The sequence below is a fragment of the Scyliorhinus canicula genome, chromosome 8, assembly GCF_902713615.1.
Source record: "Scyliorhinus canicula chromosome 8, sScyCan1.1, whole genome shotgun sequence".
In the NCBI taxonomy this organism is placed as follows: domain Eukaryota; kingdom Metazoa; phylum Chordata; class Chondrichthyes; order Carcharhiniformes; family Scyliorhinidae; genus Scyliorhinus; species Scyliorhinus canicula.
In genome coordinates this window covers 110,316,055-110,332,819 of record NC_052153.1, presented here as the reverse complement: position 1 = coordinate 110,332,819, position 16,765 = coordinate 110,316,055, and the positions used below count along the sequence as shown (strand labels likewise).

General features: G+C 43.4%; 1 protein-coding gene across 1 annotated transcript in view; it reads left to right on the top strand.

Moving 5' to 3' along the window:
- LOC119970440 (aminopeptidase Q-like) overlaps window positions 1-16,765 on the top strand; it is a 239,078-nt gene that overhangs the window by 112,394 nt on the left and 109,919 nt on the right. The window contains exons 8-10 of the mRNA XM_038805049.1: window positions 3,888-3,953; window positions 4,772-4,837; window positions 13,433-13,593. Coding sequence (XP_038660977.1) covers window positions 3,888-3,953; window positions 4,772-4,837; window positions 13,433-13,593 — 293 coding nt within the window. The remainder of the gene's footprint in view (window positions 1-3,887; window positions 3,954-4,771; window positions 4,838-13,432; window positions 13,594-16,765) is intronic.

Genomic DNA, 16,765 nt, shown 5'->3' with positions numbered 1-16,765 from the left:
CCTGCCATCACCTGCTGAACAAACCAGGATTTGCTCTGTCACCCTCAACTTTAAAGGAATTCTGCAACTCCTGGTTCATAAGAATCAGAACATAAGAACTAGGAGCAGGAGTAGGCCATCTGGCCCCTCGAACCTGCTCCGCCATTCAATGAGATCATGGCTGATCTTTTGTGGACTCAGCTCCACTTTCCGGCCCGAACACCATAACCCTTAATCCCTTTATTCTTCAAAAAACTATCTATCTTTACCTTAAAAACATGTAATGAAGGAGCCTCAACTGCTTCACTGGGCAAGGAATTCCATAGATTCACAACCCTTTGGGTGAAGAAGTTCCTCCTAAACTCAGTCCTAAATCTACTTCCCCTTATTTTGAGGCTATGTCCCCTAGTTCTGCTTTCACCCGCCAGTGGAAACAACCTGCCCGCATCTATCCTATCTATTCCCTTCATAATTTTAAATGTTTCTATAAGATCCCCCCCTCATCCTTCTAAATTCCAACGAGTACAGTCCCAGCCTACTCAACCTCTCCTCATAATCCAACCCCTTCAGCTCTGGGATTAACCTAGTGAATCTCCTCTGCACACCCTCCAGTGCCAGTATGTCCTTTCTCAAGTAAGGAGACCAAAACTGAACACAATACTCCAGGTGTGGCCTCACTAACACCTTATACAATTGCAACATAACCTCCCTAGTCTTAAACTCCATCCCTCTAGCAATGAAGGACAAAATTCCATTTGCCTTCTTAATCACCTGTTGCACCTGTAAACCAACTTTCTGTGACTCATGCACTAGCACACCCAGGTCTCTCTGCACAGCGGCATGCTTTAATATTTTATCGTTTAAATAATAATCCCGTTTGCTGTTATTCCTACCAAAATGGATAACCTCACATTTGTCAACATTGTATTCCATCTGTCAGACCCTAGCCCATTCACTTAACCTATCCAAATCCCTCTGCAGACTTCCAGTATCCTCTGCACTTTTCGCTTTACCACTCATCTTAGTGTCATCTGCAAACTTGGACACATTGCCCTTGGTCCCCAACTCCAAATCATCTATGTAAATTGTGAACAATTGTGGGCCCAACACTGATCCCTGAGGGACGCCACTAGCTACTGATTGCCAACCAGAGAAACACCCATTAATCCCCACTCTTTGCTTTCTATTAATTAACCAATCCTCTATCCATGCTACTACTTTACCCTCAATGCCATGCATCTTTATGGTTCAGTTAACTGATCCTCCCTGAACTGTAACTCCTCCATGATGTAACCCTCTCTGGACTTTTTGAACTACGACAATATAATTGATATCCATATCTGTGGTTCTTTTTCTTTTAAGTTATTCAATGGATTAAAAACTCCTATTTTTCATCTTCTTTCTGTGCGTTTATGTGTGTATATGAAATTGCAACCATTGCCCGGGTGTGAATGTATGAATAAACTACACCTTTGTTTCACTTCAAAGAGAGTTTGCTAAGATTCACTTCAAAATTTAACCTCATATGCCACGGGATTGCTTCAAAAACTTGCTTCAAAAATTAAAACAACGTTGCTTACAGACAGATGCTGAGAAAATAAAGTGCTTCAGGTTTCTCCTCCCATAACAGGAATCATTGCATCTCCCTCTTTTGGAGTGAGAAAAGTGGTTATATAGCTTGAGGGGCACCACTTTACATCAAGCATGGGGCAATGTGAGCAGGCAAACCTCCATATATTGCTGCAGCAAGTACAGGGCTTCAACCATTCTGTACCATACACCAGCCAGATAACCAACTGAGCTTACCAACTCCCATACTATTTGAGAAAACAAATACAATATGGTCAGTTTTGGTGCTTTATATCCTAAGTTCCGGAAAGAGTCATATGGACTTGAAATGTTAATTTTTTTTCTCTCTACAGATTCTAACAAACTTCCTGACTTTTCAGGGCAGCACGGTAGCGCAGTGGTTAGCACTGCTGTCTCACGGCGCCGAGGTCCCAGGTTTGATCACGGCCCCGGGTCATTGTCCGTGTGGAGTTTGCACATTCTCCCCGTGTTTGCGTGGATTTCGCTCCCATAACCCAAAGATGTGCAGGGTAGGTGGATTGGCCATGCTAAATTGCCCCTTAATTGGAAAAAATGAATTGGGTACTCTAAATTTACAGAGAAATAAAACTTCCTGACTTTTTCTAGTAATTGTTTTTTCTGTTTTCATACCCTGAGCAACCCAGCAAAAGATGCTGAAATTTCAGGAAACATTTATTTTCCAGATGAATAAAGCAAAGACTATCTTGCATCATTTCCTACTTTAATAGACTTGAATTATACTATGATCATTATGAAACTTAGACTGAAATCAGAGGTCAAAGTTGTATTTTTTTAAAGCTCAGTTATTGGGCAATGTTAGTTTGTACCATGAATATCCCTTTTTCATGCTTGATCCACATGGACCTCTATTGAAGAACCATTACCACTCTGAGATGCATTGTCTGCTTAATCTCCAAATATTTTCTTCATAATGCAAAATCCTGGGAACATTTGCCATCACCATCTATGTGGACTCATTTGCTATCAAGCATTTGATCAATCATGCCCATTATGAAGCTGAGGTAAGACAAGTTCCAGAAGATCAACTCTTCTAGTGCTTTTCAGTAAAACCTGCTGGAGGTGAGGAAAGTCATCAAAGCCACGATTCAGAGTTATTTCTTCCTCTGCTCTCCTGAAGGTGGCTGAGCCAGCACATTTCAGGATCCATTTTCTTCATCTCACAATGTGCCTATCTTCTTCTTTACTTGTCTTGTACCCAATTCGTCTCTCAAAGACTCTCCATCTCATTGGGGTATGTAGCGGGGATAACCTGAGTTCCTCAAGCTTGGGCTTGGACAGCAATGGATCACTCTTCTAGGCCACAGAATGGGCAGCCTGCTCAAATTCTTGGTCCCCACCATCATCCCCATGTTTTACAGAATGTGCAGCCAGGCATTTCATGCTCTCTTGTTGCACATTTCCATCCTTTCACCCTGTTGTATTGGCTACTCCATCTTACAGTGCAATATAATTATCTGTCACTGTTTCTCCATTATTAGAATGATAAAATCGGGAATAAAATTATCAAAGATGTAACTCAAAACAAACAAGATAAGAATTATACAGAAATACGATAACATAGGTACAGATGTAATTAGAAAGGAATATCAGCCTTCACCTCAAGAGGGCCAAAGTTTTATGTTATGCTACAGTTGTACGAAGCTCCAGTTAGATCACATTTGTAGTATTGCATTCAGTTCTGTGCATCAAATCTGAGGAAAAACATACTGACCTTCAACACGGCAGTGCAGATTCACCAGAATGATACTGGAAGAAAAGGTTAAATTAGAAGTGCAGAGTGCAGAGATGAGCTTTGCATATAAAGGATTAAATGTAATTTTATTGAGGCGTTAAAGATGATGATTGCAGTCAGTCAGTTAGATAGAGAGAAACTATATCCTCTGGTGGGGGAGTCCAGAACAAGGGACAAATCCTTAAAATTAAAACTAAGTCATTCAGAGGTGGTGTCAGGACACAAAAGGTGATGGAAATCTGGAACTCTCACCCCAAAAAGATGTTGGGGCCAAGTCAGTTGAAAATTTCAAAGCTGGGATTTATAGATTTTGGTTCGGCAAGGACAAGAAGGGTTAAAGGAACCAAGATGAGTAACTAGAGGCTGAATGACCCATGTCTGTATTATAGTCACAAGCTTTTAATACTATAACTTGATTCATGTATTTTTTAACTTTTGGAAATTTGCTGCCTTTAATTTCTAGTGACATTAAATTTTCATATTGCAAGTGTTAGTAGTCAGATGTGTAACAGGGCACATCACTATTATATTGACACATAAACAATTTTTCCTCTTCTAACCACAGGGTGCCGCCATTATCCATATGGTCTCCAATTTTATGACAGAGGAACTGTTTGCAAAAGGGATAAGAGTGAGTTTGAAAATATCTTTCCTGTTTTGAGTCAGTAAGTTCTGTTAATAGAAATATTGGGCAAAATTTTCCGATTTTTATTTTCTTTCTTTCAAAGTGGCAACTTGGGCAGAAGTGGCATGTTGCCTGTTGGCTTCTACTGCCCACTTTGTAAATACTTATTAAAAAAACAGGAAGCGGGTTCCAGGATATCATGAGCCTGCCCCACCAGCAAGTTAAGCACTTGAGAAGGACGAGCCGATGTACAAAAAAATGTAAATTAAAATAAATTTAAAGAATCACGCACGGAACCTCTGTAACAGAAGTTAATGTCAAGGAACAGTGCCAGGCGTCAGTGCTAGAGTACAGCCTGGGCATGACCTTCTCCCCACTGGGGACTGTACTTACCAGTGTGCCCCTGCAGGTTCAGTTCGCCAGTTTCAATACCTGTCGTGAATAGCATTGACGTGACATCATGCCATCGGAGGGGACTTTCCAGCATGGGGGGATGCGACAGTGGAAACCCTGCTAATTATATTTAAATGTATTATAATGTGGTTCTCACCTGTGTGTGATGGGAACCCCTTTACATCACTGGTGGAGGTGGGGAAAATCCCGCCAGAGTAACTGCTGCTTTGAGGCTCCCACTTGATTCCCCAGCCCTTTCTCCAATCCTGCCCACCAAAAATGGGGGCGGAAAATTCACCCCCCCCCCCCCCCCCCCCATGATTCGCAACACAATTTAAATTTGTTTCCAGAGTTTTGGGTTTGTTTTCAAAGGAAGACTTTGTCTTTATTTCTTCAAACGCAACATTTCAGTTTTCCCCTTTATTTTTCAGTCATACCTCAAGACCTTTTCCTATTCAAATGCAGTGACAGATGACGTATGGAATCATTTGCAGATGGTGGGTTTAGCAAGCTTAAATGGGCTTCATTTACTATTGCACAGTTTTGCACACTGATCCTGTGGATTTTACAATTTGTTTTGTTTATTTCTGTTTCGTAATTATGCTGCGACACACAATCGTCTGTTGTTTAGCTAATCTGAAGTTGAATTTTTCCATTGGAAGCCATTTTTATGAATGACACTCTGAAAACACCACATTATGTGTAGGACTGGACCGTAACTCTCACTTCTGACCCTCTAAGAGAGGGAGTGAGAGGTGAGAGTGTGTGAGATGAGAGTGAGAAAGTGATTGTCTGACATGAGTGAGCCAGTGAGCTAAGTGTGTGTGAGCTGAGTGTGTGTGTGTGTGATGAGTGTATTTAAGGAGAGTGTGTGTGAGTTGGGAGAGAGATTGTGTGTGATGAGAGTGACATGAGAGTGAGAGAGATGAGAGTGAGATACGATTGAGAGATGAGTGTGTGTGCATGTGGTGTCTGTGAGAGAGAGCATATGAGTGGGTGCAAGAGTAAGAGTGAGAGATGAGTGTGTATGTGAGAAGGAGTGAGAGATGATAGAGATATGAGAGTGTGTGTGGGAGAGATAAGAATAAGATGAGAGTGAATGTGTGTGAGATGGAAATGAAATGAAAATCGCTTATTGTCACGAGTAGGCTTCAATGAAGTTACTGTGAAAAGCCCCTAGTCGCCACATTCCGGCGCCTGTCCGGGGAGGCTGGTACGGGAATCGAACCGTGCTGCTGGCCTGCTTGGTCTGCTTTAAAAGCCAGCGATTTAGCTTGGTGAGCTAAACGAGCCCCTGTGTGAGTGTGAGCGAGATTGAGTGAGTGGGAGATGAGAGCATATCTGTGAGAGAGGGAGTGAGGTGTGAGAGGGAGAGAGTGAAAGATAAGAGCCTATGAGTGTGTTTGTGAGCTGAGTTTGTATGTGAGCTGAGTATGTGTGTGAGCTGAGTGTGTGTGTGAGCTGAGTGTGTGTGTGAGCTGAGTGTGTGTGTGAGCTGTGTGTGTGTGTGAGCTGTGTGTGTGAGCGTGAGCTGAATGAGTGTGTGGGTGTGAGCTGAGTATGTGTGTGTGTGTGAGCTGTGTGTGTGAGCTGAGTGTGTGTGAGCTGAGTGTGTGTGTGTGAGCTGAGTGTGTATGTGAGCTGTGTGTGTATGTGAGCTGTGTGTGTGTGTGAGCTGTGTGTGTGTGTGAGCTGTGTGTGTGTGTGAGCTGTGTGTGTGTGTGAGCTGTGTGTGTGAGCTGTGTGTGTGTGAGTGAGTTGTGTGTGTGTAAGCGAGCTGTGTGTGTGAGCTGTGTGTGTGTGTGTGAGCTGTGTGTGTGTGTGTGAGCTGTGTGTGTGTGAGTGAGCTATGTGTGTGTGAGCGAGCTGTGTGTGTGTGTGTGAGCTGAGTGTGTGTGTGAGCTGAGTGTGCGTGTGAGCTGAGTGCGTGCGTGTGTGTGAGCTGTGTGTGTGTGTGAGCTGAGTGGGCGTGTGAGCTGAGTGTGTGTGTGAGATGTGTGTGTGAGATGAGTGTGTGTGAGATGAGTGTGTGTGAGATGAGTGTGTGTGTGAGCTGAGTGTGTGTGAGCTGAGTGTGTGTGAAATGTGTGTGTGTGTGAGATGTGTGTGAGCTGAGTGTGTGTGTGAGCTGAGTGTGTGTGTGAGCTGAGTGTGTGTGTGAGCTGAGTGTGTGTGTGAGCTGAGTGTGTGTGTGAGCTGAGTGTGTGTGTGTGAGCTGAGTGTGTGTGTGAGCTGAGTGTGTGTGTTTGTGTGTAATGAGTGTGTGTGTGTGCTGAGTGTGTGTATGTGTGCTGAGTGTGTGTGTGTGAGCTGAGTGTGTGTGTGAGCTGAGTGTGTGTGTGCTGAGTGTGTGTATGTGTGCTGAGTGTGTGTGTGTGAGCTGAGTGTGTGTGTGTGTGAGCTGAGTGTGTGTGAGCTGAGTGTGTGTGTGTGTGTGTGAGCTGAGTGTGTGTGTGTGTGTGAGCTGAGTGTGTGTGTGTTTGTGTGTAATGAGTGTATGTGTTATAAGTTTGTGTGAGATGGAGTGTGTATGTGAGTGTGTGTGAAATGTGGTATGTGTGTCTAATTTAAGAATCCAGCATTCCTGCAACACTCTGCCATTTGAACAAAAGGAGCAGCAACTCTCCCCTGTTAAAAATGATAAAGGTAAGACTTAAATACGTTCTTTAAATAAAACTTCTCATATAAGAAATAGAAATGATTTCTGTAAATTAGGTTTTTGTATGTTTGTACCCATTGCACTAAACCAATCATTTTTTTGTGGTTTGGCTCTTCAACACAATAAGAATATTTCTCACGTGTTCTGTCTGTTCTCTTGGGAGGTCAAAAGGGTTCCGTGGCTGGAAAGGTTTGGGAAATCTTAATTTAGGTAATTGTTAGAGATGTGGGTACAACCTGTCTCCTCTCATTGTGAGGAAGCACTCATCCCATGTTATCCTATTCACCCCACTTATTCCAAATGACAAAACTCTCTGTGAAAAGGTAAACCTCCTGAACTATAACCTGGATCTGTACTTACATCTGCCAAACCATCATGAGAAATGTTGACACACGGCCCAGACAACATCAGGAAACATTTCACCTGTCAGAGTTATGATGGAAGGTCATATTAGACTTGAACCATTAACTTTATTTCTCTCCCTCTCCACAGATGCTGCCAGATCTGCTGAGTTTTTCCACCATTTTCTGTTTTTATTTCAAATTTCAAACATCCACAAGGTTCTGATTTTATTCCACCTGACCGATTGTATCGAAAGAAACGGAAAAAGATTGACCTAAGTGGCATAAAATATGATTTTACATTCCTATTTGAGATTGAGAATGGAAGCTCATTAATTCAGGCAGTTGATTACTTTTCCCTGGTAGATTATGAGAATGATTGATTATTATCACTCTTATGTCATGACCTAAGTCAAGGTTTTTTAAAGTGCGGGTTGTAATAACCTACACAGTGTAATGATATGTATATAGTCAGGTTGGTGAAGGGTTAATAATTACACCTCTGTAAATCAAACACTAGAGGGCTTTACTACTTCTCTGTATTTAAGACAGCCTCTCAGAGAATTCTGGGAGTAGTATAAGGAGAAAGCATGGTGAAAGCATAAGAAGAAGATTAGAGTAGATAGAATTAACATGAGGTTAGATCATAGTGTAGTTAGTGACTATTTAGATATTGAGTACTGTAAGACAGATTCAATATCACTGAATTATTATCTGTAGCTCAGTAGAATGTGCAGACATCATTTAATTAGTAGTGTAATAATAAATTAGTTTTGTTTCAATCTTTTGATTAGTATATTCTTTGTCAACACTACATCGGATCCTTCTGGAAGAAAGGACAAAGAATATAACATATAACCAATCATGGTAATATAACACATGGGGTGGGGATGATTGTTTTCCCCGTGATACTCGATGAATATGAGATCCCCCACTGAGGGAAAGGTTGCTCTACTTCTTGTATGAAAGGTCAGCCAGTCTGGAATCGAGGTTTAACTGGTCCTCTTGTATATATTAGTTTGTTTAATAAATACATCTACTAATTCAACTCGCTGGACTCCCAAAGCCTTTACTAAACTGGCAACGAGGGTAAATTGGAGCTATCGGCATGCTACACATCTAGCTGAGCGGACTCTTTGCACAATTCTTTTTCTCCTTGTGAAGCCATTGTGCTATCCACAATGCTACCGTGTGTATGTTGCATGTTGCAGAAAATAGCTGAATATTGTGAACACGGTGCTGTACTAGTAGATATATTCTGCGACCTTTTGGTCTGTGGCATTAACACCCATGATATACAAAAGAAGCTATTAAGAGGAAGTTCCTTAACATTCCAACAGACATTACAAATGTCTCTTTCTCAGGAGTGCGCTGCTCGGTGTGCCCAAGAGCTTCAGTGTATGACAGTGAACGTTGTCCGACGTTTCTGCCTCGCCACTGCTCCGCATCAAGGAAGGAATGCCACAAAGACACGGGCCACGCTGTTTATCCTCCTCCGACTTGCTTGATGGCAATGCCGCCTCCTGTGCGACGAGTGGGCATCAGGCTAGACACGGTCATCGGCAGGGCGCAGGATGATGCCCAAGATAGTCGTTTCGAGGTAGGCGCCAACCCTGTGCACAAACCCTGTATCTGGATGACCCAGAAGGGGTAGAAGAAGAGACTGAAATTCACCTAAATTGTGTGGCGGCATCTTGCATAGCCCCAATCCGAATTCCCGTCCAGGTTAATGGGCATGTCTTGCAGATGCAATTGGACACAGGTGCAGCAGTTTTGGTTGTGATCCAGCATGTATTCAACTGGATCAGGCAAGCTGCACATACTTTGATGCTGGTGGACACAGCTGCTCGCCTCTGTTGCTCTGTTTACATGCTATAAATATGGTGGTTAATAAGGTTGCCTTTCTTAATCCTAATTATGAGTATACTTTCAGAGTCGCCAGGTATCTCTCGATACCGCCACAAGGTTCAACCCGAATACTGATCAAAGAGCCAATACACCAGTTAGTTAGTTCAAAGTCAATACTATTTATTTACACACACAGTAAGATCTACTCATGCACAACAGTACTACAAACTAAACTATCTCTAACACTAACGCCTATACTTAACTTCGGGTGCCCACTTAGGTCAGAGGAACAATGGCCGTTGTTCGGATCTGAGGCTGTTGGGTTCGAAGAGGTAACAGGAGAACAGCTAAGGTCATCCGTCTGGTAGCGAGCGTTGAACTTGAACTTACTTGCTTTTGGTGCAGCTGGTGGAAGGGTCTCTCCGCTTGAAAGCCGAATACAAGAGGCTGAATCTTTGGCGGGGGTTCCTTCTTATACATGGAGAGGCCGGGCCTTAAACTTGGTCCCAATTAATTGGGCAGCTTCTTGATCATTGTCATCAATCTAAACCAATAAAGGGGCGGGTGCCCTGATGGCTGGACGTGTCCTAGGTGGCCGTTGGCCTTGCTTTCTTTGTGTCTTCTGTTTGGGGTAATGGCGCCGGGATGTCTGCGACAGTATTGACTACCTGAGTATTAGTCCTTTGTTCCTTGGAGAAGGACCATCAATATGTAAATCGACCCAGAGTTTTGATTCTGTCTGCAAACTGCATTCCAAATATACATTCAGGCGCTGTGCCTGCTTGTTGCTTAGTATTGTCCATATTTCCCTATAGGCTCTGCGAGTGTCCATTTTGTACACTGAAAGTGGCCATCCCAGATGGCTACACCTCATCATCTCTCTGGTGGAACCACTAAATATAATGGGTTCCACACTCGCACCGGTGGTCCACAGTCAGCAATCCCTACACCTTCCCCTCATTGTTGTCCGAGCCAGTTGGGACGGGAATTGGTTGCACCACTTAAAGATTGACTGGCAAAATATCCTCCACGTAGGGACGGGAGGTTTAAGCGAAGGGCTGAACAAATTTCCAGAGTTCTTCAGACCAGGCTTGGGAACCATAAAAAGGCCTGTGGTTCAGGTGGACCCTCAGGCCCAACCCCGTTACTTTTGAGTCCTCTGGACCCCTGCGCGATAGTAGACAAAGTCAAAACCGAACTCTGATGATTGTGAACTCTCATATAATCAGGTTGGGCTGATCCATTATTATGAATGTTGCATTCCAATTTAACAACTACACAGAGGGAGAATGCAGAATGTCCAAATTACCTCACAGCCCATCTTTCGGGAATTGTGGGAGAAAACCGGAACACCCGGAGGAAACCCACGCAGACACGGGGAAAACATGCAGACTCTGCACAGACAGTGATCCAAGCCGGGAATCAAACCTGAGACCCTGGCGCTGTGAAGCCATAGTGCTAACCATTATGCTACTGTGCAGCCCATTATTTCCCGACATAGATGTGGAGGTACGCTGTTCCCAAGAATTACAAGGGTATGGTCCAACTCGACCTCATCTTCTTCGCGCTTCGCACCTAACCCAGTAATCTTCATTCGTACCTTTTTGACGGCTCCTGCTGGCTTTCTGGAGTTGTTGCCCAACAATCAGGTCCTGTGTCATACCAGGTTCTTGTCCGAGAGCAATTAATACGATGGCACCTCGATCACCTCCTCGTTAGGAGATTGATGGTTAGGGTGCTACCCCAGATTGGATCGCGCCTACATCCTCCAGCTCCACGGCCCATGCAACCTACTACATCCTATCTCCTCGTGATGCTGACATGCCAGATAATCTGTTCTCTGATCCCGATATGGAAATACAGTCCTCTGCAGTTTCCAATGCCAAACCTATGGCTCCTCCACCACCGGATTTCGCTGGCCAGGTGTACCCGACATAAACATAGAACATAGAACAGTATAGCACAGAACAGGCCCTTCGGCCCTCGATGTTGTGCCGAGCAATGATCACCCTACTCAAACCCACGTATCCACCCTATACCCGTAACCCAACAACCCCCCCCCTTAACCTCACTTTTTAGGACACTACGGGCAATTTAGCATGGCCAATCCACCTAACCCGCACATCTTTGGACTGTGGGAGGAAACCGGAGCACCCGGAGGAAACCCACGCACACACGGGGAGGACGTGCCGACTCCGCACAGACAGTGACCCAGCCGGGAATCGAACCTGGGACCCTGGAGCTGTGAAGCATTTATGCTAACCACCATGCTACCGTGCTGCCCTAAACATCACTCTCCGGTATGCTACACACTGTACAACCTGATCCCTCTGCTCAACGGGGACTGATCTGAGCCCAAACATCTTCGTCATCTGGTCGCTGCTGGAGCAACACCAGTTTCTTTGTCTTCTTCCCTTCTTCATCCGCCAAGTCGATGTTTTTGACTTTTAAGTCTTCTTCGGGTGCGGGGGGTGGAGCAGTGTGAAAAGGTTGGCCAGTCTGGAAACGACCGACAGAGAGAAAGGACCCAGTGACATTTAATCGGCTCTCTTGTAAACATTAGTTTATTTCATAAATAGACCTGCGAATTTAACTCGCTGGAGTCCTGACGCCTTTCTGAAACGGGTGTCAGAAAGGTCACGGAGCTAAGGGTCACAGCTGTGGTCCTGCAAGATCCTGGCGATATTGCTGAAGATTTTACCATCAGTAGCACACCCGCCTGAGCTGTTCTAAAACAGCCGCAAGACTGTTCTCTACCCGTAACTTTGATATATGAGAGCACTGAAGTAATTGAGATAGACATGATGCTGCAGAAGGAAAACTAAATTGGCGGACATAAACACAAAGAGAGGTGGACAAGGAGAGGAGGAATGAGTGGGCCAGATAAGAACAGAAAGAGAAACAAGGAAAATAAATAAATTCCTGGTGTTAATGGGATAACGAGAAAAAGGATCATATATTAGGAGAAACCAGGAGAGAAAAGACTTGCAATGCATAAGACATTAAAGAGGAGAAACAATAGGGCAGCACGGTGGCCTAGTGGTGAGCACAGCTGCCTCACGGCGTTCAGGTCTCAGGTTTGATCCCGGCTCTGGGTCACTGTCCGTGTGGAGTTTGCACATTCTCCCCGTGTCTGCGTGGGTTTCGCCCCCACAACCCAAAGAAGTGCAGAGTAGGTGAATTGGCCACACTAAATTGTTCCTTAATTGGAAAAAATAATTGGGTAACCTAAATTTAAAAAAAAAGAGGGGAAATAATGACACAGGCATGGAAATGAAGGCAATCAGACAATCAGGTTAGGTGTATTCGGCACGCTAAATTGCCCCTTGGTATCTAGAGATGTGCAAGTTAGGCTATGAAGTTACGGGGATAGGGCAGGGTGGGCGAGGGAGTGGAAATGCATAGAGTGCGCATTCAAAGGGTCAGTGCAAACTCGATGGGCTGAATGGCCTCCTGCACTGTAGGGATTCTATGACATCTAAACTTTCATAATATTTGAGTTTAGTCCAGTAAATTTCCTAACATAGTGCAATAATTTGCCTGATACCTTTTATTAAGAAGAATCTAGATTCCTAACAATGAAGCCATCATCTACATTTTAGAATCTCAAATGGGAAACCACTATATAATAAGTATAGAACAAATATGTCAAACCAGAATCGCTAAATTCCATAGCAAGTAGACACAGTTTACACAAGTTACTTCTAAGAACCGTATTCCAAATACTTGGTCATACAAAAATATTAATCAAAACCTTTTGCAACATTTGGAGATATTTGAGATTCAAATTCCTCAAGTCGGCAAATGCTTTTACTCATAACAAACTGGTTGCATTTTTTCCTTTCTTTCAATCTCATGAAAGTCTCTGAACAGACTTCAGCTTTTTAAAATTAGTTTTAAAGGGATTCCTATTTAGCCTCATGGTATTCATACTAGAGTTACATTTCATTCTTGTGACAGAATGGAAATCTTTTTGTTTAACTGGATACAATGCAGATTTAATGCTTAAGGACTGATTATTCACAGTTAAAGTAAGTAATTCAAAGTTGGTTAGAGTTTATTTTATTCTATAATTTATTGTTTGTCAGTCATAATGTTTTTCCAGATGCCTTTCACACTATCTGAGTGGTTGATGATATTGATTATGAGTTTAGTAAGGGCCACTCAACAATTGATTACTGGAAAATACGAGTCAGTAGAAGCATAATTAATGAATTACTAATTGATAACTTCTGCTTCACTAGGCTATAGATAGTCAGGATGTTATTAAACTGCCAGCATCAATAAAATCCATCATGGACCCATGGACAATGCAGAAAGGAGTGCCGGTTATAAGAGTTAATACACTAAGAGGCATCATAACACAGGAACCTTATGGAAAATCAGCAGAAAACAAAATTTCAACGTATGTATAATATTCAATTTTTATAAATGTTGTTGAGTGTTCTTCTTTCTCACCAGTGATAGGTAAGGAACTTGAATTACTATCAATCAAAAAGCAAAATTATTCATGTCCCTAAATATGTGTGTATACTATTGGGGTATTTATTTCAATGCTTTTGCATTCTTTTTACTAGGCTACAGCTTGATCATTGTTCTGAAACATTATTGGATAAGACACTTTTCTTGCTGTTAAATTGAGAATCCTTAATTTCTGTCAATTTCTGAAGCTTTCATTCTTGACATAATCTGAGGTCATAGAGACTCATTAAAGAATCTACATCAAGCCTCAGCCTTAAATGTTCCTAAGCCCTATGTTCCTATACTCTGCCATTCTCAGACAAACCAGCAGGTGAGCTGACTTTGGGTGAATCATCCATTAAATTTGATCTTCTTCTCTTAATACCATGACTGAGTTTGGAAATTCAACCTATAAAGGTAAATCACATGTGTGAACCCACATCCTACCATTCCTTGACTTTCTGCTTCAATACATTTTGTCACCATGACATCACACTTCAAACTTCATTCCAGAAACAAATTTTGGTTTATGTAAAGGATTGAAATCAGGAAAACTGGCCTAGGAGAGATCCCTTCTCAAATCACATAACACCATTAGCTAGTAATTCAACCAAGACATGGCACTGATACGATTCCAGAGGACTGGAGAAAAGTAAAATTATTTATGTCCATATAATCGTTCACAAATAATGTGTACTTTATCGATCTAACTCCAATGCAGCAAATAACAATTGATGCAGTATTGGAATAGCCTGAAGAAGGAAAACAAAATCAAGGGAGAACAAAATTATTACCAGGATTCTTGCTCCAATCATTACCCAAACATTATCCGACTTTATCAAACATTATCCCGTAGATAAATCAATCTTCTCTGCCTATCAATATATCTATGTATGGCTTAATGAAAATATTCTGTACACACTTCCAGTTTGTATATGATTGTTATAGTTTTGTCTCATTTTTTCTGCCAACTTCTTGTCAACATTAAATCCTATGTCCACATTTAGAATGAGTATTGTGTATGCAAAGCTGGTATTAAACTATTTGACGTCTGGGTAATTGTGGAGCGGAAGCGTAAGTGTTCTCTCACTTGTTTCTCAGTGCTGCCACTCAGCAACCCAGCCAATTTAGTCCATAAGATATACGAGAAGAATTAAGCCATTCAGCCCATTGAGTCTACTCAGCCATTCAATCATGGCAGATTTGTTTCTCATCCCCATTCTCTTGCATTCTCCCCATAACCCCTGATCCCCTTATTAATCAATAACCTATCTATCTCTGTCTCAAAGACACTCAGTGACCTGGCCTCCACAGCCTTCTGCGGCAAAGAGTTCCACAGATTCACCACCCTCTGGCTGAAGAAATTCCTCCTCATCTGTTTTAAAGGATCATCCCTCCAGTCTCAGATTGTGTCCTCTCCAACTAGTGGAATCATCTTCTCCATGTCCACTCTATCTATGGCTCTCAGTATTCTGTCAGTTTCAACAAGTTCCCCCGTTCTAAACTCCATTGAGTACAGATCCCGAGTCCTCAACCGCTGCTTATACGACATGCCCTTCATTCCAGGATCATTCTTGTGAGCTTCTTCTGGATTCCCTCCAAGGCCAGCACATCCTTCCTTAGATATGGCTGCCAAAACTGCTCACTATATTCCACATGGGGAACTTCCAGTGGTGGCCATGGAGTGAGCAGTTGCACATAAGGTGAGTCCTGCCTGAGATTGAATGATTTGGTCCTTTTTACCCATTTTCCGGGACTTTGGCAGGTGGAAAAAAAATGAGAATATCAAAGACTAAGGTATTCTCCTTCAGTGGGTAATGTCAAAGGGTTACCAAGCAAGATGTGCGGCAAATAAGGGGTACCATTCGGACCAAGAGGACTCACATGGCGTAGCTGGGGAAAAGATGGCGGAGAGACCCATGGAGTCCTTGCCTGCACAATGGTCAACTGAGCAATTGGTGGAATTCCTGGGGGCCAAGTTAAAACAGCAAAGGAAGGCAGTTTTAGGGAATCTGGTCAAGGTAGCTGGGCTGACTCAGGCTGCCCTGGTGAGAGTGGAACAGTAGCTGGGGACACAGAATGCGTCGATCCAGATGGTGAAGAAGGTGATGGCTGACCATGAGGATCATATTGCTTCATTGGAGGCTGAAATGGTGATGATGACGGAGGGTCAGAAAAAAATTGAGGGAGAAGGTCGATGAACCGTTCGAGGAGGCAGAACCTGAGGAAATTGGGGCTGCCTGAAGGGATCGAGGGAACACACGCCAAGAAGTATGCGGCCAAGACATTTGAGCAGTTGGTGGGGGAGGGTGTCCTTGACAATCCTCCTGAAGTGGATCGGATACACAGGCTGCTGCAGAGGAGGCCAAAGGCAGGAAAGCTGCAGAGAGTGATCATTCTGAGACTGCACTGGTATTTGGATAAGGAGAAGATTCTGAAGTGGGCAAAGTTGGCATGAGAGTGCAGCTGGGAAGGCCATACGGCCCGTATCTACCAGGGCCTGAGAGCGGAGTTGGCCAAATGGCGGGGCCGGATTTAATAGGGTCAAGGTGGCCCTCTACAGGAACAAGGTGCAGTTTAGGATGTTGTACCCAGCACATCTATGGGTCACACATGGGGGAACAGGAGCACTATTTCGACATGCCGGAGGAGGCGAGCAGCTTTCTAAAGGACCATGGATTGGAGGACGTTTGAGGACATTGGATTTTGATTGGGTTTGTATGCATCATGGACTGGAGGTGTTAAACTCAGAGAGGGAGAGGAATTGTTTGGGCAGGGTGTGGACACGCAAGCTGTCCCAGATTTTTACCCACTTAAAGAGTTCAATGGCAATTGTGGTGTTTATGTAAGAGACGCATTGAAGGTTACGGATCAGACTAGAATGAGGAAAGGGTGGGTGGAGCAGGTGTTTCGTTCAGGGTTAGATCTGAAGATGAAGGGTGTTCCGATGGTGATTAGTAAAAAGGTGGGGATCCAGGGGGTTGATTTGTAATGGTGAGTGGGAGGTTGAAGAATGTGCCTGTGATGTTGATGAATATTTGTGGCCCAGACTAGGATGATGTCAATTTTATGAAAAGGGTGCTGCGAAGGTCCTGGACTTGGATACACATAGGTTA